The sequence below is a fragment of the Sorex araneus genome, chromosome 8, assembly GCF_027595985.1.
Source record: "Sorex araneus isolate mSorAra2 chromosome 8, mSorAra2.pri, whole genome shotgun sequence".
Lineage (NCBI taxonomy): Eukaryota > Metazoa > Chordata > Mammalia > Eulipotyphla > Soricidae > Sorex > Sorex araneus.
The window spans coordinates 22,869,617-22,891,473 of record NC_073309.1 but is presented as its reverse complement, the minus strand read 5'-3'; the positions used below and the strand labels follow the sequence as shown (position 1 = coordinate 22,891,473).

Here is a 21,857-nt window from a genome sequence, read left to right as displayed (position 1 = left end):
CTGGGTGGAGGAGGCCCAGTCCCGATCTGAGCAGGCTTGGAGATCTCAGCCCCGGGTCCTGCACACCTGGGTTTCCTCTGCCGGTTCCTTCATGCGTGAGGCTCGTCCGAGCATGTGGAGAGTGGCCTTGAGCATGACTGTGGCTGGTTCCGGAGGTCTTCGGCTGTTGGGGCTCTGCTAGAGGCGCAGAAGGAAACTCATTTATATGTGCTCTTTGGGTCACCCCCAGCGATGGCCAGGGGTTAGTTTTGGCTCTGTACTCAGGAATTACTCCTGGAAACACTTGAGGGACCATATGGGATGCCAGAGATCAAACCCGGTAAGGCCACGTGCAATGCAAACACTCTACCTGCTGTACTGAAGCTCCAGCCTGCAAAGCAAGAGCTTGATTTTAGAGTCTGTCTGACGGGGAATGGGGTGTTTGCAGGCAGCCGGCAGGAGAGGACAGAGTCAGAAATTCCCAAGCATGCTATTTTGCAAAGCAGAGTCTGGACCACCTCTAGGACAGAAGTAGTCGGGGGTCACGTTCCCAGGCTACCCAAGTGAGACCAGGACCATCTCAAGGATATCCCGAATGCACTGCCGGGTTATGCCGTGTTGCCCTGGGCAGCCCCGGCTCTCCGGAGTCGGCCTCTTTGAGAATAGCCCGGTCATAGTGCGGGCAGAACCCTGCTTTCCTCAACACTGACTCCAATTGTGAATGGAGTCGTAACGGAACCGGAATTTTGAAACGTTGGCTCCTGGCACCAATCCAGCTGGGCAGACTCTAAGACGCGCCTCGTGCCTATGAAACACGGAAAGCCCTCGTCACAAACCCACAGGACACCCAGTGGCAGAAGAGAGAGATGAGTGTGCAGGGTTGATGACTTTTCCAAGAAATTTCTCCTTGGAAAAAGCATTTGTGGTTTGGAGGATGGGCCTGGCCCTCTGGATCCGGCCACTGCAAGCTCCCGAGGGGAGTAAGCGGGGAGGGAGACCCCTCTTCTCGCCTGGCCTCTGCTGCTTGGGAGATTCGCACCGTGCCGAGGCTGGCTGCAGAGCGTCACATCTCCTCGCCGTCTTGGGCGTGCGGCTAAGCTATGTGTCCGCTCTTAACCGAGGTCACCTCTCTGAGTTCTGGTCAGAGCCGAACTGAAGTGTCCAGCTCCCAGGAGGGGTCTTACAAATGCTCCACCCTGCTGACGCCACGTCCACACTTTGTATCAACAAATTCTGACCTACTGACGGCCCATTAACCAGAACATCCACTTGATTTTAGGTGCTGAGTAATGAGTTTTGAGCCTCTGAGCTGTCATGGAGTTTGGATTTGTTGGTTACCGCAGTTGCATTAGCTAACGCTAATCTACCGGTGCCAAGAGTTGCTTGTTTGTTTTAACTTTAAGACGTTCTATCTCTCCTGTGTTGAACAACGTGCCCCCACCTTTGTTTGTTTAAATCTCTGCTTGCATCTCAGAAACACACTGAGGAAAGAAGGAAGGAAAGAAAGAAAGAAAGAAAGAAAGAAAGAAAGAAAGAAAGAAAGAAAGAAAGAAAGAAAGAAAGAAAGAAAGAAGAAGAAAGAAAGAAAGAAAGAAAGAAAGAAAGAAAGAAAGAAGAAAGAAGGAAGGAAGGAAGGAAGGAAGGAAGGAAGGAAGGAAGGAAGGAAGGAAGGAAGGAAGGAGGAAGGAAGAAGGAAGGAAGGAAGGAATAAAAAAGAAAGGAAGAAAGAAGAAAGAAAGAAAGAAAGAAAGAAGAAAGAAAGAAAGAAAGAAAGAAAGAAAGAAAGAAAGAAAGAAGGAAGGAAGGAAGGAGGAAGGAAGGAAGAAGGAAGGAAGGAAGGAAGGAAGGAAGGAAGGAAGGAAGGAAGGAAGGAAGAAGAAAGAAAGAAGAAAGAAAGAAAGAAAGAAAGAAAGAAAGAAAGAAAGAAAGAAAGAAAGAAAGAAAGAAAGGAAGGAAGGAAGGAAGGAAGGAAGGAAGAAAGAAAGAGAAATAGAAAGAAAGAGAGAGAGAAAGAAAGAGAGAGGGAGGGAGGGAGGGAGGAAGGAGGGAAGGAAGAGAGAGAAAGGAAGAGAGAGAGAAGAAGAAGCAATTGAAGGATGGAGAGCCACGGCCTGAGTCGGAGTGGGCCTTCCCCCGCAGTCTGTGGGTGGCTGTGGTCACGAGCCCTTTGATAACTTCTCTTTCTTAGGCCACCCATGGAGAGTGGGGGTCAGAGAGGAAGTTGAGGGAAGGGAAGAAAGAGGAAATCCTCGAGGAGAGTCGGAGAAAGGGAGCAGGCCAGGAAATGGAACATCGGGGAAGTGCAATGACTTCAGACAACGCCCCTGCATCACGGGGGCCTGTGCGTGGACTCGGGCAGCGGCTGCCTCTCCCGGCGTGTTCAGCCACACTGACCCGCACAGGTGCAGGCGCGAGCACGGGTTTCACCCCGGTGGTGGTTCTTCTAGGAAGCTGCTAGAAGAACGAGAGTTGAAGCTATTGGGCCAAGAGAGGTGAGCTACGGACCAACGATGCTCATTATGAAATCCCACGGAAGCTGACAAGTCAAGAGAAGACTGGGCCTCGGGGCGGGCAGCAAGGCACAGGGAACGGGGGTCAGTCTGGGCCAGGGCTCAAAGGATGGCTGGCACCCCACGGGCCCAAAATCACAACACAGAAAGAAACTCTGCACTCCTGCGTTCACTGCAGCGCTAGTCACAATAGTCAAAATCTGGAGACAAGCCAAGTGCCCAGGAACAGAGATGACGGGATGAAGAAGCTATGGCACATCTACACGGCGGGACACTACTCGGCTGTAAGAAAAGGTGAGGTCAAGCCGTTTGCTGATGCACAGATGGATCTGGAGAGGATCATGCCGAGTGAAATGAACCAGAGGGAGAGGGACAGACAGAGGACAATCTCACTCATATGTGGGATGCGAAGACACCTCGTAGGATGATCAGAGCTCAAAGGCAACAGAAAAGAAGAGCAGGAGAGCTGGTCCTTCGCAGGAATCTTGCCACTGGAGGGGAGGGAGAGGTGGGACAGGTCAGGGAATGACCGAGGGAGGGGATCCCTCTGGACCAGGACCAGGTGCTTAAAGGAGGCCCAATGCAGTGCACGATACCCTCTCGGTCACAGTACTATGAACCACAGTGCCTAACGCAGTGTGGGGGAGGAAAAAAGAGAAAGAGCAAAGAGCCCCACTTGTGGAATGTAAAGTAACAGAATATGAGACTAACTCCCAAGGATAGTAGAGCAAGGGCCAGGAGGATCGCTCCACGGATTGGAAGCCGGCCTCGTGTGCTGGGGAAAAGGCAGTGGGGATGGAGAAGGGACCACTAAGTCAATGCTGGTGGGAGGGATCGCTCGGGATGGGAGATGTGTGCTGTGAGTAGTAGACTAAGGACCAAACATGATGACCTCTTAGTATCTGTACTGCAAACTCTGATGCCCAAAGTAGAAGGCGAGTAAGAAGGAAGGTGCCTGCCACAGAGACGGGGGGTGGGGTGGGGTGGGATGGGGGAGGGACACTGGGGACATTGGTGGTGGAGAATGTGCACTGGTGGAGGGATGGGTGTTCCATCATTATATGACTGAAGCTCAATCATGAAAGCTTTGTAACTATCTCACCATGATTCAATAAACAAAAAACAAAAATTAAAAGACAAAATAAGGAGCCTGCCACGGAAGGAGGCTGGAGGGTAGGAGAGAAATTGGGAACACTGGTGAAGGGAGTGTGTTGGGACATTGGGCCCCTAAAACTCAATCATGGATGATTTTGTAACTTTGAAATTCACAGAGATTCAATAAAAAATGTTGTTGTTGTTGTTGTTGTTGGAATTGGATTCCCAGGCCATGAGTTGGACCACAGGAGGGAGGTGGTTGGAAAGTTGACTATTTGACATTGAAGATTGAACGTGTGCAATTGTAGACTGGCCACATGTGGGTCAGGCTGTGAGGGACACTCTATGGAAGTGACCGTACGTGGTCCAGGCTGCCTCCTTGGGAGCGAGGGGCTGAGGTGGGTGGAGGGCGAGTTTGTTGGAGCAAAGGTGAAGGGACCAAGACAGATCGTTGAACCCGTCAGGATGGCGACAGACGCGTGTTGGAGAGAAGGCCTACCTACCAGCCAGGAGCTAGGACTGTCGGAGCGCGCAGGGGCGTGGCTGGGGGCACGGTGGCGGCTGTCAGGGATAGTGGGCTTTGGGTGGTAGAGGCTGGTGACGAGCAATTCAAAGGACCTGGGGGCTGTGGAGAGGAGAGGCCTGGAGGCAGCCGGCAGGCCCCTGGCGTGTCTGAGCATCCAGGGCTCAGCCCCTGTGGGCGAGGCTGCAGGGGAACCAGGGTTGGGGCCTAAGAGCGACCCCAGAGAGGAAGGGAGCAGGAGGCCACCGGCGGCTGCCCGTTCCCTAGGGCTCGCAGCAGGAGGAGAAGGAGCCCAGAGACCCGATGCCAGAGCAGTGGATGCAAAAACGTCAGGTTGGTCCAAGTTGGCGTTTGCCACAGGACAGGGGCCCTGGCAGTGCCACACTGTGAGGGATCAGTCTGGAGACAAAGGTCTACAAACACGAACTCGGCCAAGTCAGCAGGCGTGGAAGGCGCCACGGTGCCGCGTGGCCGGACCTCTGTGCACGGCTGGGCGCGGGCGATGCCAGCCTCGGGCGGCCGCTGGCAGCCGCCGGGGGAGGGCCTGTGGTCTCGTGAGAAGGGGAAACAAAGGGGTGCCAGCCGGGGTGGCTCTGAGTGCATCCGAAATCTTTGGCTTCTGAATGAAAACAGAAAGAGAAATGACCCCAGACAGGAACCAGAACAGCCACGGAGGGGGCTCCGAGGGGGCCTCTTCTGGCCTGACACGGGCCAGGCTGGCCGCAGGGTGCTGTGACCGGCTGCTCTGACGCCGCCGGCCACCCCGGGGCTGGGAGAGGTTCCAGCTACACCACAGCCTAGAGTGTGTGAGCACTGTCCCTCAGGAGCGCAGCCCCCAGCAGACCCCAGGGCCGGGAAGTGCAACGTTGGCACACGTGTGCGACCCCTGGCACACGTGTGTGATGCCTGGCAGAATGTATGTGACCCCTGGCACATGTGTGGCCTCTGGCATGTGGGATGTAGGCACTGCCAGATGTAGGCCTAGCGGCCCCAGCGCCCCTGACATGAACACAGCACAGCACGAGGCCTAAGCTCGGAGCCATCAGGCCTGCACTCAAGAGCATCACCCGAGGGCCGGCCCCCACACAGAGTGAAGTCCCCGCAGGGCTCAGGTGCCAGCACTGCAGCTAAAGTGGCTCTCATGGGCACTCTGCTGAGTGGGGGAGCACACGTTTGGGAGCACTTTGCTGTGTGGGGGAGCACATGTTTGGCAGCACTTTGCTGCGTGTGGATGCATATGTTTGGGAACACTTTGCTGTGTGTGGGAGCACATGTTTGGGAGCACTTGTTATGTGTGGGAGCACGTGTTGGGAGCATTTGCTATGTGTGGGAGCACATGTTAGGAGCACTTGCTGCGTGTGGGAGCACATGTTGGGAGCACTTGCTGCATGTGGGGGCACATGCTGGGAGCACTTGCTGCGTGTGGGAACACATGTTGGGAGCATTTGCTGTGTGTGGGAGCACATGTTGGGAGCACTTGCTGTGTGTGGGAGCACATGTTGGGAGCACTTGCTGCGTGTGGGAGCACATGTGGGAGCACTTGCTGCATCTGGGAGCACATGTTGGGAGCACTTGCTGCGTGTGGGAGCACACACTGGGGAGTGAGCTCTGCGGGTCACACCAGTCACCGTGGCACAACAGCAAAGGGAAGCAAGGAGGAAGGCCAATGAAACTGCAGACTCGGGGACCTAGAGAGCTAGTACAACAGGATGGGCACTTGCCTTGCACGTGCCTGACCAGGGTTTGATATCCGGCACCCCAAATGGTCCCCCGGGGCCTGCCAGGAGTGATTCTGAGTGCAGAGCCAGGAGTAACCCCTGAGCACTGCCGGGTGTGGGCCCCAAACATCAAACAAACCAGAGGGGGGAAACCCCACAAAACTGCAAATTCCCCTAACACTCTGTTCCTCCTTCCTGCCTTATATTAATCTTTTTTTCTTTTTGGGTCACGCCTGGCGATGCTCAGGGATTACTCCTGGCTCTGCACTCAGAAATTATTCCTGGCAGTGCTTGGGGGACCATATGGGATGCTGGGGATCGAACCCGGGTTGGCCGTGTGCAAGGCAAATGCCCTACTCGCTGTGCTATTGCTCTGGCCCCTGTTTTAAAATTTCAAAAAGCAAATTACCACCATTGTTAAATCTTAAGTCTGGGGCGAGAGTCCCAAGGTGCAGCCTACTTTCCTCAGTGTTTGAAAGATTCAAAGAGAAATTGTTTAATTAATTTATTATCTTTTTGGGTTTGGGACCACACCCGACAGTGTTCAGGACTTGCTCCTGGCTCTGTGCTCAGACATCATTCCTGGTAGTGCTCTGGGGACCATACGGGATGCTGGGAATTAAACCAGACTTACTTCTGTGCATGGCGAGTGCCTTAGCCCCGTACTATGTCTCCAGCCCAAATCATTTGAAAATTAAGAGGTGAAAACACCCGCAGAGATTCCCAGATGACAATATGATTATGGACTCTGGCGTAAAGGGAGACACATACATCAAAGGACTAGGACTGAGAATCCAGAAGGTGTGCATGCATGCATGTGTGGGTCGTGGGATTGCGACAGGGGTGCCAAGACGGGTCAATGGAAAGGTGTGATCTCAACCAGACCGCTGTGACTGTGGTCTGACATGTGGAAGAGTGTGACGTGGTCTGGGACGTGGCTGGTCTGGGACGTGGCTCAGAGGTAAAGCATGTGTCTGGCATATATTTGATCCCCAGCACAGGAAGGAGGAAGAGGTGGAAGAGGCAAAGAAAGAGAGGAAAAGGGAGACAAGGGGAGGGAGGAAGGAAGGAAGGAAATAAGGAAAGAAGGAAGGAAGGAAGGAAGGAAGGAAGGAAGGAAGGAAGGAAGGAAGGAAGGAAGGAAGGAAGGAAGGAAGGGAGGGAGGGAGGGAGGGAGGGAGGAAGAAAAGGAAGGAAGGAAGGAAGGAAGGAAGGAAGGAAGGAAGGAAGGAAGGAAGGAAGGAAGGAAGGAAGGAAGGAAGGAAGGGAGGCTGGGAGGGAGGGAGGGAGGGAGGGAGGGGGGAGGAAGGTCGTTGGATATCTACTTCAGTACCTATGCATGAGAGTTAATTCAGGGTCAGAGAGCTAGTAGAGCAGGTAAGACTCTTGCCTATGTGCAGCTGACCCCTGTTTGTTCCCTTGCACTAAATAGTTTCCTGAGCACCACCTGGAGTGATCCATGATCAGAGAGCCAGGAGTAAGCCCTGACCACCACCAGTGTGGCCCCCAAGACCTCCAAAAATTAACTCAAAAACCAAATAGTGAACACTGGAAAACCCATAAAAGATCACAGTTAAGTCTTCACACCTTTTTTTAAAGTAATGCCCAAAGCCCAGTAACCAAAGAAATGATAGGTTGAACATCACCATGCTTTTAAATGTCTGGTCCAAAAGATGCTATGACCAAGGGAAAAAGAGAAGCCAAGAGTGGGGGGGGCATAAGGAGCCACTATTAGAGGTTAACTGCAACTCAGCAACAAGATACAGCCTCTTTAAAAATGGGCAGAGGACATGACGACCTTCTTCCAAACACTTGCTGATGGCCGGTGACACACGATGGGATATTCCTTGTCGTTAGTCATTAGGAAAACGTAGGTGGTCACAATGACACAGGACTCCAGGAGGGCTGTGGCCCAAAGGACATCCTGGAACAAGGATATGGAGGACCTGGAACCCTCAGATGTTGCTGGTGACAGTGGAAAGAGGGAGCTCCTCCTTGGAACATTCCGGAGGGACTTCAACATGTTAAACATAAGGTGACCATATGACCCAGCTATTCCACTCCTCCTCTGGTGCCCAGGAGAACCGAAATCTTCAACTATACAAAGCTGCAGAGCAAATTATCCTCAATAAACAGAGTGGAAGGATGCAAACAGACAGCAACAGGCGGGTGGAGACACAAGCAGAATATTACGCAGTCATGAAGATGGGCCAAGTCCTCTCCCATTCCTCAGCACATCCAAACCTTGGAAATGTGCATGCAAAGAGCAGGAATAGAATGGCTCATGGTTTTGCTGGCACTGATGGGAACAGCCACCAGGATGGTGGCTTCCCTCCTACCAGTGAGAAGCAGAGCCAGGCTAGGAAAGAGGGGAGCAGAGTTTCTTTCAGGATGATAAACGTTTTTGAGTAAGGAGAGGTGTTAGGAATAACTTCTCAACCTCTGAAGGGTATCTATTAATCAAATGGCAAATAAAACACAAAGATAAGCTCAGCGCCCAGTGCTCAGTCGCTGAGGCCTGTGCGATGCTGGTTCCGGCACCCCATATAAGTGAGTGATCGCTTAGGCCCTGCCAGGGGTGATCCCTGAGCACAGAGCCGGGAGTAAGCCCTGAGCACCCCAGTTTGGCCTAACGCCTCCCACCCAAAGAGTAAAATAAGTCCTGGGACCAAATTCATACTCCCTCATTGTGGCCCCAACAGATACTAGCTGTCCTCTGAGTCCTGACCCTTGTCCTGAGTCCCTCACCTGAGGGGACAGTCACTCAGAATGCCTCCAGGGGAGAGAGGGGCCCCGCGGTTTCCTCTACCTGCGGCCTCTGTTGCTAATCTAAGAGCAGAGGCCGTGAGCAGCAAAGCAGCTCTCCTACTACGGACCCTGGGACTCAGTCCTCCCGTTTGAAAAATGGGCGCTTAACCGATGGCCCCTTCCAGGGCTTATTTGAAGGAAAAGATGAGTTGTGGGTGTGAAATGCAAAACTGCAGACCCTTTAAAACAGCAATGGCTGGGATGACGAGGGGGAAGTGTCTCTTATTTCTTCGGGTTTTTGTTTTGTTTTGATTTTGCTTTTTGGGTCATACCCGGCGATGCTCCTGGGTTACTCCTGGCTCTCCACTCAGGAATTACTCCTGGCGGTGCTGGGGGGACCATATGGGATGTCGGGGATCGAACCCGGGTTGGCCATGTGCAACGCAAACGCCCTCCCCGCTGTGCTATCGCTCCGGCCCAGGTCTCTATTTCTTCCTGCCGCCCTCTGGCTCCCTCCCAGTGGTTCCCTCTTGCCTCACGGTCACTCTGGTCACTCCATCTGTATCTCGGGCTCAGACTCAGTACCTAGAACTTCCTCCAGGTCGCTCTGGGCTCAGAAGGACCCAGGCCGGCCAGCTGGATAAACGTGCACACCCTCCCTCCAGCTCCTGGGGCTTGCGGGGTGCTAATCTTCACCCCTCAAGTAGCCGACGGGACACCCCCCTAGAGCCCTCCCGGCGGCCCGAGTGCCCGCTCGGGGCAGCCCCTGTCTGGCTGGAAAGAGGAAGTGGGGACTTTCTGCCTCTCGGCGGAGGAAAAGCCCATTAGCTGGACTTCTAGGAATGCGCTCCCCACCAGGGGCAGCTGGAGAAAGGGTATTTTGGCATTTTCATGTAAGAAAAGAAGAGACTGGAAATCCCCGATGTCCTTTCCCGGGGATCGGGGCTCTGCATTTTGAAGCACCATGACTGCGGGGGTGCCCAGACCCCAGGAAGATGGAGCTGGCAGGGCTGCCTTGCAGGGCACTGCTTCCAGGGGTACTTGGTGGTGGTGGTAGCGGGGGGTAAGCAGGTTCCAAACAACACTTCTGCCATTTATTGTAGGCTGCCGCCCTCCTTCCTCTCTTTCTCCCTCCCTCCCTCCCTCCCTCTCTCCCTCCCTCTATTCCTTCCTTTCTTCCTCCCTCCTTCTTCCTCCCCTCTCTTTCTCCTTCTCTTCCTTTCCTCCCTCCCTCCTACCCTCCTTCCTTCCCTGCCTCCTTCCCTTTCCTTCTCCCTCCTTCCTTCCTTCTTTCCTTCCTTCCTTCCTTCCTTCCTTCCTTCCTTCCTTCCTTCCTTCCTTCCTTCCTTCCTTCCTTCCTTCCTTCCTTCTTTCCTTCCTCCCTCCTGTGCCCTTCCCTCAGGAACACTTTTATAGCTGCGCTTGCAGAGTCTGCTTCTGAGGAAGAGAGGAGAAATCATTTCACCAGTTAACCTCCGAGGTAGGGAGATGAAGCAGGTTGGAAGCGAGTCAGAGGGGAGAGAAAGACTTCAGGCTCCCCTTTTCTTACGTCCTGAATTTAGCATTTTATCTTTTTGAGTAGGCCAGTCATGCACATGGGGTTAAAAAAAAACCCTCAAATCATCTAAAAGGGTATTCGGTGGGAAGGGAGCACTGAACACTGAGCACTCCAGAGACAGACGATGCAGTGGTGAATAATGTGTTTCTGCAGCTATAAACCGTGCTCTCTGTAAATGCATGTATGCACATGTGTGTGCATGTGTGTACATGCACATGTGTGCATGTGTATGTGCACACATGCGTGGGGTGTATTTGTGTGTGTGTGTGTGTGTGTGTGAGAGAGAGAGAGAGAGAGTGTGTGTGTGTGTGTGTGTGTGTGTGTGTAGGACATTTCTATTGTGTCAGCTAGGAATGACCTGGGGCTCATGTCCCCTTGTTCACATGTGGTGTGTCAGGGTATGGAGGCCTTCCCCATATGTAGCCAGCCCATTCCCCCCTTCCAGAACTTTCCCACCTTTCCGACCTGAAACACAGCCCCCTCAAACTTTCACGCCCAGCCGCCTCTCCAGCCGGCCCCGTTCTATTTCCGTCTCTGGTCTGACCGCTCTAGACTGCTGCCAAGTGTCCTCCTGCTCCACTTGGCGCCCGCCCAGCTAGTACCACTTAGCGAGAAGCCCTTGGGCCCGTCCCTTTAGAGTTAAGTGGCAGAATTTCCTGCCTCATTTCTGTTTGTTTGGGGGCCAGGGCTCAAATGGGCCCCCCTCTGCCCCCCCCAACTCCCCTGTGTCGAGCCCATCCCCCCTCCGTCCCTGGGGCTCTCCCAGCCCCTGACCGTGGCTTCTCTCTCAGGCCTCCTTCGTGTGTCCGTCTGCCCCAGACAGCGGCTGGTTCCCCCTCCAAGTGCTTTTGAATAAACATTAATTTCAGCAGGAGGAAAGGCGGCCTGAGGCCGAGGCGGCAGAGATGGGCCCACCCCAGCCGGGCCGCGAGGTGATTCCCACTTTGGGCCCAAGGAAGTCCCCTTTCCTTTCTTCGAAAGCGGTTCCCTGGGTCCCCCGAGGCTTCTTGAGAACCCGGGGCTCCTTGGCTGCCCCGCTTGCTTCTCAGGGCGACCAGCTGTGGGCTGAGAGGTGGGGCAGCTGCGGGGGGCATCGGGGCCCTCGGAGACCCAGGGTGCTCTCCGGGGGACCCCTGGTGCCAGCCCACCCGGGGCCCTTGGCCCGGAGGGGCTCAGGAGAGAGGCCCAGCCCGGGCTCCGCGCACAGAACCCCTCGGTGACCGTCCAGGGCTCCTGGGTGATTCCTGCTCTGAGTTTGGGTGAAATTGTAAGTCAGGCTGCCAGCGTTTCCCATAGCTGGACGTCCCCAGTGCCTCTGAGGAGGGCCAGGGTGCGCCTGGAAGAGAGCGTCAAACTCTTCCAAAGTGGTCGTTCTTGGGCTCGATACAGGGGTCAAGAGTTGCCTGGCGCACGCCCAAGTCAGGTTCAATCCCCAACACAGCTCCCGGCGTGATCCTTGAGCACAGAGCCAGAAGTGAGCCCGAGCACTGTCGGGTGTAGCCCAAACAACCCCTCCCAGAAACACAGCGAAGCTAAACTAAACACAGGAGGTCTAAGCTGCAGCCACTGGAACTATGTAACGTGTCCGTCAAGTTGACAGGTGGGGGTGGGAGGAGGGAATATGGGAGCCCTGGTGGAGGGAAGTGGTCCCTGGTGCTGGGACTGGGGTTGGAATTTTGTATGCCTAAAACGCAGCCACCAATAACTTTGTAACTCACAGTTTTTAATTTTAAAAAAATCAGTAAAGTGTTTAAAATACAAATATGAAACATTAAATTCATTTCAAGCGGTTTTAAAAAATAATCAAGCAAAAACAGAAGCAAGGGGGCTGGAGCGATAGCACAGCAGGGAGGGCGTTTGCCTTGCACGCGGCCGACCCGGGTTCGATTCCCAGCATCCCATATGGTCCCCGAGCACTGTCAGGAGTAATTTCTGAGTGCAGAGCAAGGAGTAACCCCTGTGCATCACCAGGTGTGACCCCTCTCCCCCCCAAAAAAAAACAGAGAAGCAAGAGCCAAGTGGCTGTTGCTTCCGCCCCTCCCCAGGTGACGCACGAGTTCCTGTGACTCCACATGCCCATTTCCCTGTCAGTGGCCACGAGTCTGGCCGTGCTCAGAGACGCGGAGTGCTACCTTGTTATTTTCACACTTCCCTGACGGAACAGGGGATGCGGAATCTATTCAAGTGCTTTTATTTGCTTTGATAAAACACGCCAACGTGAACCAGCCCGGTTGAACCACTTAACCCGAGACTTGCGTGTGCAGGTCTGTGGCACCGTTCAAGTGGCCGTGCCACTATCATCACTGTCCACTTCTAGAACTTTCCTTGTCCCTCCTCGTAAACTGCATCGTTCATCTCTGACTCCCAGTCCCGCCTTCCTCGGCCCCGGCGGGCACACATCGTCCTGTCTGCCTCTAGAGATGGGTCTCCTCTGTCTTCTGATGAGCCTGAGGGGGGGCTCAGCCTGGGGTGGCCCCAGCATCTGTCCAGAGGTGCTGGGGACGGCTACCGAGCCCTGGCCTTTGCCTCCCTGGCCGACTGCTCAGTATCCGCCAGATTTCTTTCCTACTCCCGGGGCCTGAACCCAGGGCCTCCCCCAGGAGAGACCAGGACTTGGTCATAGACCCCCCCCACCCCACCCCTGCCAGGCTGGATGTCTGCTAGCACGTCCCTCTCCTAGAAGCCTCCCCTGCCCTCAGAGCCTGACGCCACCTGGCTAGGAGATCAGCCCCTGTTCACTGTCTGCCGGGCCAAGCGCCATGAGAACCAGGGCCTGATGGCACCGGCAGGGCCTGGCACCAGGCAGAGACTTGTCTCGGCTCCCTCCCGGTGTTAGGACAAGTGACCGAGGCCCTGGGGCTGAGAACGACATGCATGTCTTTTCCCAGAGTCCAGGGGGTCAGAAGTCCTCACTCCGTCTCAGGGGAACTCGAAGCCAGGTTCCTTCGCAAAACTCCTGGGCACGGGGCAGGAGCGGTAGCATCGTGGGGGAGGGCGTTTGCCTTGTATGCGATCGACCCGGGTTCAATTCCCGGCACCCCATATGGTCCCCTGAGTGCCGCCAGGAGTAATTCCTGAGTGCAGAGCCAGGAGTGACCCCTGAGTATCACTGGGTATACCCCAAACTCCTCCCACAAAAGTAACAACCACCACAGAAACATCTGAGATGCCTCTGTACCACACCTTACCCCCCACTCCCCCCGCGTGAGCCAGCCCGACCCTGAGCTGGCATCACTTCTGGCATCACTTCTGCTTCTCTCTCCCAGCTCCAGCTGTCCCTCTGGGTCACGGTTCCTCCCTCAGAGGTTACGGGCACCCACGCGGCTGGTTCAGGAAATCTCCCTTGTTTGAAGATCTCTCCTCAGACGCGTTTGTGGTGTCCGGGCCAGGTGAACAAAGGCTTGGCGACCAGGGCTATGGGTGTTTGTTGGGGCGCGGTGCGGGGTGGGCGTCACTCTGTTCAGCGGCAGGCTGCATCCACGCGGGTTGGTTTGCAGCGTCCCAAGGCCCGGCTCCTGAGCCTGACTCAGAAACTTCCTGATTGTAAGATCTCGGGCAACCCCCCACCCCACTTGCTCTGAAACTCTGTTTCCCCCCTTGGAGGCGTTCTGAGCAGCGCTCACCCTCCGCCACCCACCTGTGGAAAATGGGAAATGGTCACCGGGTTCGCCTTCTGGGAGGGACAGAGAGACGCCCTGAGGGAGCCCACTCAAGGTCACCCAGGTCACCCGAGAACTTTGAGTGGGCGTGCTTACCTAGAAGGTGACGTTTCAGAGGGCCCTGGGCGTGCGTGGGCGTTGGTGTCGTAGAGAAGTGGAAAGGGCCTGTGGCCAGGGACAGGCCTGAGACGTTTTTGAGGAACTGTGATGGCTGTGATGTGATGTGATGTGATATGATGTGATGCCTTGGGCGAGGAGAGAAATGTGGGGGTGTTGGGGGTGGGGGTGCACCTGAGGGCCAGAGTTGGGACCCGGGATCTGGCGTGGGGTCAGAAAGGGGCTAGGGGTGGGTGCGGAGGAAGGAGAAGGGTGCTGCTCTGGTTTTGGTTTAGTTTGGGACCATACCTGACAGTGCTCGGGGAATGCCCCTGGCTCTGTGCTCAGGGACCACTCCTGGTTGTGCTCGGTGGACCATGTGGGTACCAGGGATTGAACCCGGGTCAGCTGTGTGCAAGACAGTTGTCTGAACTCCTACACTGTCTCTCTGGTTCAAGAGCATCATTTTTCTTTCTTTCTTTTTTTTTTTTAATTATTTTTAGGGGCTGGAGCGATAGCACAGCGGGTAGGGCATTTGCCTTGCACGCGGCCGACCCAGGTTCCAATCCCAGCATCCCATATGGTCCCCTGAGCACCACCAGGAGTAATCCCTGAGTGCAGAGCCAGGAGTCACCCCTGTGCATCGCCGGGTGTGACCCAAAAAGCAAAAAAAAAAAAATTATTTTTATAAAGCTGTTCACAATAATGGATTACATTCAACATTTCGACACCAGTCCCATCACTATTATTTTGAATTTTCTCACCATCACTCAAACCTGCTGAAAAGGCAGATGCTAGATTATTTATTTATTTATTTTCATATTTTCTCATTTTTACTTAAATTTTTTTAAAATTTTTTTAATGAATCACTGTGAAATAGTTACAGATTTATAAACTTTCATGATTATGTTTCAGTCATACAATGATTGAGTGCCCATCCCTCCACCAGTGCCCATTCTCCACCACAATATCCCTCCCACAACCCCCACCCCGACCCTCCACCCCACCCCGCCTCTGTGGCAGGCATGTTCCCTTTTACTCTCTCTCTCCTTTTGGCTCACAATAAGAGCATTAAGTGGCCATCATGTCCGGTCCATAGTCTACCTTCAGCCCGCATCTCCCGTCCTGAGCGAGCCCTCCAAGCATCCTTTACTTGGTGGTCCCTTCTCTGTCTCAGCTGCCTTTCCCCCAGCCTGTGAGGCCGGCTTCCCAGCCATGGAGCAATCCTCCTGGCCCTTATCGCTACTATCCTTGGGTGCTCGTCTCCCATTCTGTTACTTTCTATTCCAAAATGAGAGAGAAGAGCATCATTTTGATCCTGGCCAGTGCTCAGCAGAGCGGGAGGGGACAGAGCCCTCCGAGGCCAGGTCCCGAGGGAGGTGACCGGGGCAGAGACTTGGAGACTAGTGGGACGGATCTTGATGGAATATTAAATGCTGTAACAGGTGCACATGCTGCCCGAGCCACGTGCTGCTTGCGCCCACGTGGCCGAGCACAGGTGGTGCCCTTGTACATGTGTCGCCTGCATCTGCCCTCTTGAGACGTGGACTTTCCTGCTTTCGTGTCAAATGCTGGGATGTGTGTAGGGGCTCTCTCCGCCCTTGGAGAAGCCCGCATTCTCTTGAGCATGTTTCTCTCTCTCTCTCTCTCTCTCTCTCTCATTCTCTCTCCCCCTTTCCCTCTCTCTCTCTCTCATTCTCTCTCCCCCTTTCCCTCTCTCTCTCTCCTCTCTCTCTCTGTCTCTCTCTCACTCACACACTCTCTCTCTGTCACTCTCTCCCTTTACACACCTTCAAAAACCGTCCAAATAAAATCTATTTACTTCAAAACATAATAAATGCTATAACAAATCATCATGAACAACTTTGTAAACCACAGTGTTTTATGAAGTGTAATGGGGGAGTTTACATATGTAGGCCTGACCTATTCCATGTTAAAAAAAATATGAAGAAGAAGAAGAAGGGGACTGATTCGAGAGAGAGAGAGTTGGGGACCAGAATTGGTGTCAGGGGTGATAGATGGAGAAGGGGCCCAGGAAGCACTGGGGGTTGGCGGGAATGGAGGGCGGGCCACGGGGAAGCTCACAGAGACAGAGACCCCGGAGCTGGGCAGCCCAGCACAGGCTGGTGATGGGCCGCTCGCAGCCAAGGGTCCCTGAAGGGAAATGTCTCCGGGGGTCCAGACGGGCCTCTGTTCCAGCGGGGGCCTAAGGCTGTTTCCCTCCTGGCCAATCACTGGGTCAGCCCCAGGCCCCAGGCAATGACGGGGCGGCACAGCACCTGGTGTGAGCAGGGGCTGCGACCTCCTGCACCAAGCCTGGGGCATGGCAGCTCTCCTGAGGGGATCTCCCCCCCACAGGGAGACGACATGCATGCACAGTCCCTGGGGAAGTCAGGCCAGGGCAAGCCAGGTCAGCACACACACACACACACACACACACACACACACACACACACACACACACACACACACCCGCCACCCGGCCACCGAGGGGTAGAAGGACGGGGGCAAAATCAGCCTCTCCACCATCACCCCACTGGCACGAGGGGAAGGGACCCCCGAGTGTCCCAGACACGGCCAGGGCTGGAGGGTAGCAGAGCCGGGGTGCAGGCAGCCGAGAGGCCCACCACGGGGGGGGGGGATTTCTGCAGCCTCCAGGGACCCAAAGGTGGGGTCCCCCTGTGAGCGGTTCCTGGCCACAGAGAATTTCCTCCGGAGTGGAGGAAGTGGGAGTTCTCATTTCAGAACTGCAGAGGTTCTGGCCTCACTGGTGACTAAGAGGAGCAGGAGGAGGCGACGACCAGCCCTTAAATACCAGGCGTCCCGCCGCCTCTGGCCACTGCAGCCGCTGGAGCTCTCGGGACATCAGCCCGGGCACATCCACTGAAGGACGCCAGCCCAGGGAGCCTCTGTCGGGAGCATGGCCACTCAGCACACCTGGCTACTGGCCACCTTGGCCCTCCTCGCTGTGGTCCTCGGGGCAACTGAGGCTGGTGAGCGTGGGGAGAGGGAGGCTCGGGGGCCTTCCTGGGTGGGGAAAGTCAGCTGCTGGCTCTTGGCTTCGTCACATCGTTTCTCTGGGCCTTGGTTTACCTACCTGTTCAGGGGGCGTTTTTAAGACTCGGGGTCTCTCTCGGCTGTATCTCAGAATGATTGAAACTCTGGTGGATCTGGCCTGGGGTCCCCAGTTTCAGAAAACCCATTCTAGAGAAGGAGGAGGCCCCCAAAGGGGCTGGCTCGGGTGGCTAGAGGCAGGAGCTGGGACCGAGGCCCTCCCGGGAAGCAGGACCTGTCCTCCCATCACCCGCCTTCACCCAGGACCTGCCTCAGCACTGGGCTCCCGTCCCCTGTAAACGCCCTGGCCCCGAGTCAGGTGGGGGAGCCGGGAGTCAGCAGCTGTGAGGAATGATCGCTCATTGCCATTGGCGTTCCCTCCTGCTTCCCCACACACACACACTTGGCATCCCCAGAGGGTCCGTGGCCTTCAGTCAGAGCCAGAAGCTGGTCCCGGAGATGGTAGCTGACCCGTTCTGGGCAGAGCCCAGAGGTCCAGCTCAGCCCCTGTGTGGCGGGCCTCTACCCGCACAGGCAGAGTTGGAGCTGAAGGAACCTTCTAGAACCTTCTAGAACTCCTGGCACCTCCACAGAACACACCCTCTGGTGCGGCAGCTGTCGGCTCCCAACAGAAACTCAGGGTGGCCTTGATGCCCCGGGGGCCTGAGTCCACGGCCACAGAGCCGAGTCCTCGGGGGAGTGGGGAGTGGGGTTCTCGGGGCCGGGATACCTGGAGCCCAAGCTGGTCACAGTCACAGGCTCTGGCAGGTGGGGGTGGAGGGGGCGGCAGGTAAGGCCTGGTGGCCCAGCCCCTGAGCGCCCCTGTCCCCCAGGCCCCTACGCCGCCAACGTGGAGGACAGCACCTGCTGCAAGGACTACACCCGCCGCCCGCTGCCCATGGTCGCCGTGAAGGACTTCTACTGGACCTCCCTCTCCTGCCGGCGGCCTGGCGTGGTGTGAGTGGGGTCCCGGGGTGCCGGGGCGGGTGGCACCAGGAATGCACCACGCCCCAAGAGAAAACACTCATGGTCATCCGACCAGCATCCATGTGCCAGGTGGCGCTGGGCCAGGTTGGCATGCCTGCAGGTGGGGCACCGTGCTGGGGCGTAGGGCACAGGTGTCACGGTGAGTCACCCGGTCAGCCCAGACACCCCCAGCAGCGGCGGTCCAGCCCTCTCCGTGCCCGGCGCTGTGGGACTCAGCCGCTTCTCCCCACGCCCGGCAGGGGACCCAGTGGCAGAGCCCTGGGCTGTCCGAGGGCTCGTGCCCGGTGCCCAGTGTCACTCACAGACTCCCAGAGATGGACCAGGGACCCCCTCGAGCACCGTCAGCAAAGCCGAACACTGCTGCCTCTTGGCGTCTTCCCTCGCCCCTCTCCCACCCAGAGCCCGTGCCTGCTCCTGGCCCTGAGACCAGGCCCGGCCTCTCCGGGGCTCCTGCCTGCATGGCCTGACGGACACGGGGAGCCCTCCCCTCTGGAGCAATTTTTTTTTAAGTTTTTGGATCACACCCAGCGATGCACAGGGGTTACTCTTGGCTCATGCAACTCCTGGCGGTGCTCGGGGACCATGTGGGATGCTGGGAATCGAACCCGGGTTGTCCGCACGCAAGGCAAACGCCCTACCTGCTGTGCTATTGCTCCAGCCCCACTCTGAAGCTCTTTAGGTCCCTCTTTGCCCCCCGCCCCTCACTCCCCTGCAGAGGCTTCTGTGAGTAGAGGGCAAAGAAGAACAGCAGGAGGCCCTCTGCGGTTCTGGTCACTTCCGGCCGGAGCCTCAGTTTCACTGTCGGTTAGAACAGAAGGAGTCACCTCCATTTATTTCTTTGTTTGCTTTGTTTTGGGCTTAATCCTGGCTCTGCGCTTAGGGACACTGGGGACCGAACCTGGGTCACCACAGACAGGCGAGCGCCATCCCGGCTGTCCTGTCTCTCCGCCGCACCTTCAGCACTTACGGTCATGTATGGATCATTCACGTGCGCCTGGGTGCAGGGGCGTGACTGCTTGACTGGTCCTTTAGTCCCTGCAGAGCCCCCTGCCCAGGAGGTCTGGCCGCATTGCCCTTCTCCCAGGGGGGCGAGTGGACTCCGAGAGGCCTTGGGTTCCTGGAGCATCCCAGGGCGCTGTCAGAGCGAGCGAGAGGTGCCCTACTCCATGCCCGGCACCTACCAGATGCTTGGGGAGAGGCAGAGACACGGAAGTGGTTGGGTTTGTAGGTGGAAGACTCTAGAAATAATGTAAGAATGTGGCTTGGGGAGGGCTGGAGCAATAGTCCAGCAGGTAGGATGTTTGCACTGCATGTGGCTGACCCAGATTCAATTCCCAGCATCCCATGTGGTCCCCTGAGCGCAACCAGGAGTGATTCCTGAGTGCAGAGCCAGGAGTAACCCCTGAGCATCACCAGGTGTGACCCAAAAAGCAAGAAAAAAAATGTGGCTTGATGAAAGGGGAGATGAAGACTCAGAGAGGGGCTGAGCCCTGCCCAGGGTCACACAGCACCTGGTCAGTATCATTGCTGCCTTCTTTGTTCTTTTTGTTCTCTGGTGATCTCAGGGGAGGGAAAGGGGTGCAGGGAGCCAGAAGCTTCTAGGCCCCAGGGAAGGCTCTTGAGAGTCAAAACAGGAGTGGAGGTGTGTTTTTTTGGGGGGGGTGGTTTGCTTCCCAACCAGCCCGGTGCCCACGGTGCCAGGGCGAGCTCCCGCAAGACAGCCTGATGTTGGCTGCAGTGGGAATAAGGTCAGCGCCTGACCCACAATTTTGCAGAGCCTGTGCCTCATGCAAGGTTGTGTGCCCGGCCTCTCGGAAGGGCAGGGGGTCACTTTCCAAAGACTCACACACACACACACACACACACACAGACACACACAGACACACACACAGACACACACACACGCACAGAGACACAGACACAGACACACATAGACACAGACACACACACAGACATACACACAGACACACACAGACACAGACACAGACACACACACGCACAGAGACACAGACACAGACACACATAGACACAGACACACACACAGACATACACACAGACACACACACAGACATACACACACAGAGACTCACACAGAGACACACACACAGACAAACACAGACACACAGCACACACACAGACACACACACACACACACACACCCCTGCCCTCCCAGTACCCTGCTCGCCACCATGCCGAGGGGCAGACCTTACCAGCTGCACATGCAGGAGTCTCGGTGCCCCCAGCTGGAGTGACAGGGCTGTGTGGGGCCTTTAGCAGGGAGCCGTGTGAAAGGTGCAGGCCGGCCCTTGGTACGACCCTGGGCTTCTGCAGCTGCCCGGCCTGCTCTGCTCTGAGAGCTTCTGTTCCTGCGGCCGCCTCCGCTGCTCCGGGCCAGCGGCACTTACAGACACGAGGCTGGGAGCAGCCGGGGGCTCACTGAGTGGACTCTGTCCCACAGTGCTCAGGGCCCCCAGGGACATGCACTGCCCATGCCCAGGGGTAGAACTCGGGGCCTTGCTCCTGCTCGGCACGTGCAGAGGGAGCACTTAACTTACTTACTTGTTGCTCTGCGGGCCATATCCGGCAGTGTTTGGGGGCTCTTCCTGGGTGGTGTGTGGGGATGGAGGTCAGGCCACCCCCTCAGAGCACCCCCTCTGGTGCACTGAGCTGCTGTCCTCGGCCCAAGGTGGAGCTTTCACAGCCGAGCTGCTTGCAGAGCTCTCTCTGCCGCCTCCCCGAGCCTCTCCCGAGGGGACGCCAATTTCAGTCACAAGCTCTGCAGCCTTCTCGTCCACGGCTGGGTCTGGGCCTCAAGGCCGGGGCTGAGGGGTCCCAGACATCCTGGAGAAACATGTTTGCATGCTGTAGGACGAGCGTACTTTTATTTATTTATTTATTTATTTATTTATTTATTTTTGGAGTGGGGGGCTGGAGCGATAGCACAGCAGTAGGGTGTTTGCCTTGCACCTGGCCGACCCGGGTTCAATTCCTCCACCCCTCTCGGAGAGCCCGGCAAGCTACCGAGAGTATCTCGCCCTCATGGCAGAGCCCTGCAAGCTACCCGTGGAGTATTCAATATGCCAAAAACAGTAACAACAAGTCTCAAAAAAAAAAAAAAGGAGATGTTACTGGTACCTGCTTGGGCAAATCGATGAGCAACGGGATGACAGTGACAGTGACAGTGTTGGAGTGGGGAGTGCATACCCAGCTGTGCTCCGGGCGTATTCCACTCAGGGACCACTCCTGGCAGGGCTCGGGGGACCCTGTGGGATGCCGGGTATTGAACCCGGGTCAGCCGCGTGCAAGGCAAGCGCCCTCCCACTGTTCAATTGCTCTGGCGCCGTGCAAGTACCTGCTCTCTATTTCACAGGTACCCCTGCACACTGCAGGGGCCGCTAAGTACCACCCACTCCCCGGGGCAGGTGGCTCTGCACACAGCAGGAAGCTCCCACGTGCCTCGCTCTGGGGGCAGGTGGGCAGCCCCATTGTGCGCTCAGGCTGTACACTGACCTCCAGGCATCTCTCCCTGCAGCTTAGTGACCGTCAAGAACCTGGAGATCTGCGCGGACCCCAGCCAGGCCTGGGTGAAGAGAATCATCCGGAAGCTGGCCAAGGGAGGAAGGACGCCGTTCTGAGACGGGGCCCGGCTCCCCCGGAAGCTCACGGACCACCACTCTCCCGCCACGGCCGCTGTTCCGTGACACTCGTCTCCGTCCCTGCAGCGGTGGTTCCCCTTCATGCCTCCACACTGACCCCCCTCCCCCCTCCGGCATCCTCTGTTCCCCCAGCCCCTGCAGCCAGAGGGTCCGAGGCCTGGGCCGTCACCCCCTTCCTCACACGCACCCTCCCTGGCTCCCCGAAGCCCTTCCGATATGTCCCCAGGCCCGCCTCATTTCCCCTCCCGAGTGGGGACCCCAGTTCTCTGCTCCC

General features: G+C 56.3%; 1 protein-coding gene across 1 annotated transcript; it reads left to right on the top strand.

Annotated features, from left to right (window-relative positions):
• Nucleotides 1–16,806: 16,806 nt before the first annotated feature.
• On the top strand, nt 16,807–21,656 carry CCL22 (C-C motif chemokine ligand 22). Its single transcript, XM_004600947.2, has 3 exons — nt 16,807–16,879; nt 17,774–17,897; nt 21,460–21,656. Exons 1-3 carry the CDS (start codon nt 16,807–16,809, stop codon nt 21,560–21,562), a joined length of 300 nt encoding a protein of 99 aa, XP_004601004.2. The 3' UTR covers nt 21,563–21,656.
• Nucleotides 21,657–21,857: the final 201 nt, after the last annotated feature.

Coding starts and splice junctions, on each gene's coding strand:
- CCL22 (XM_004600947.2), top strand. CDS start 16,807: ATGGCCACTCAGCACACCTGGCTACTGGCCACCTTGGCCCTCCTCGCT. Junction 16,880..17,773: donor CCTCGGGGCAACTGAGGCTG/GTGAGCGTGGGG, acceptor CCTGTCCCCCAG/GCCCCTACGCCGCCAACGTG. Junction 17,898..21,459: donor TGCCGGCGGCCTGGCGTGGT/GTGAGTGGGGTC, acceptor CTCTCCCTGCAG/CTTAGTGACCGTCAAGAACC.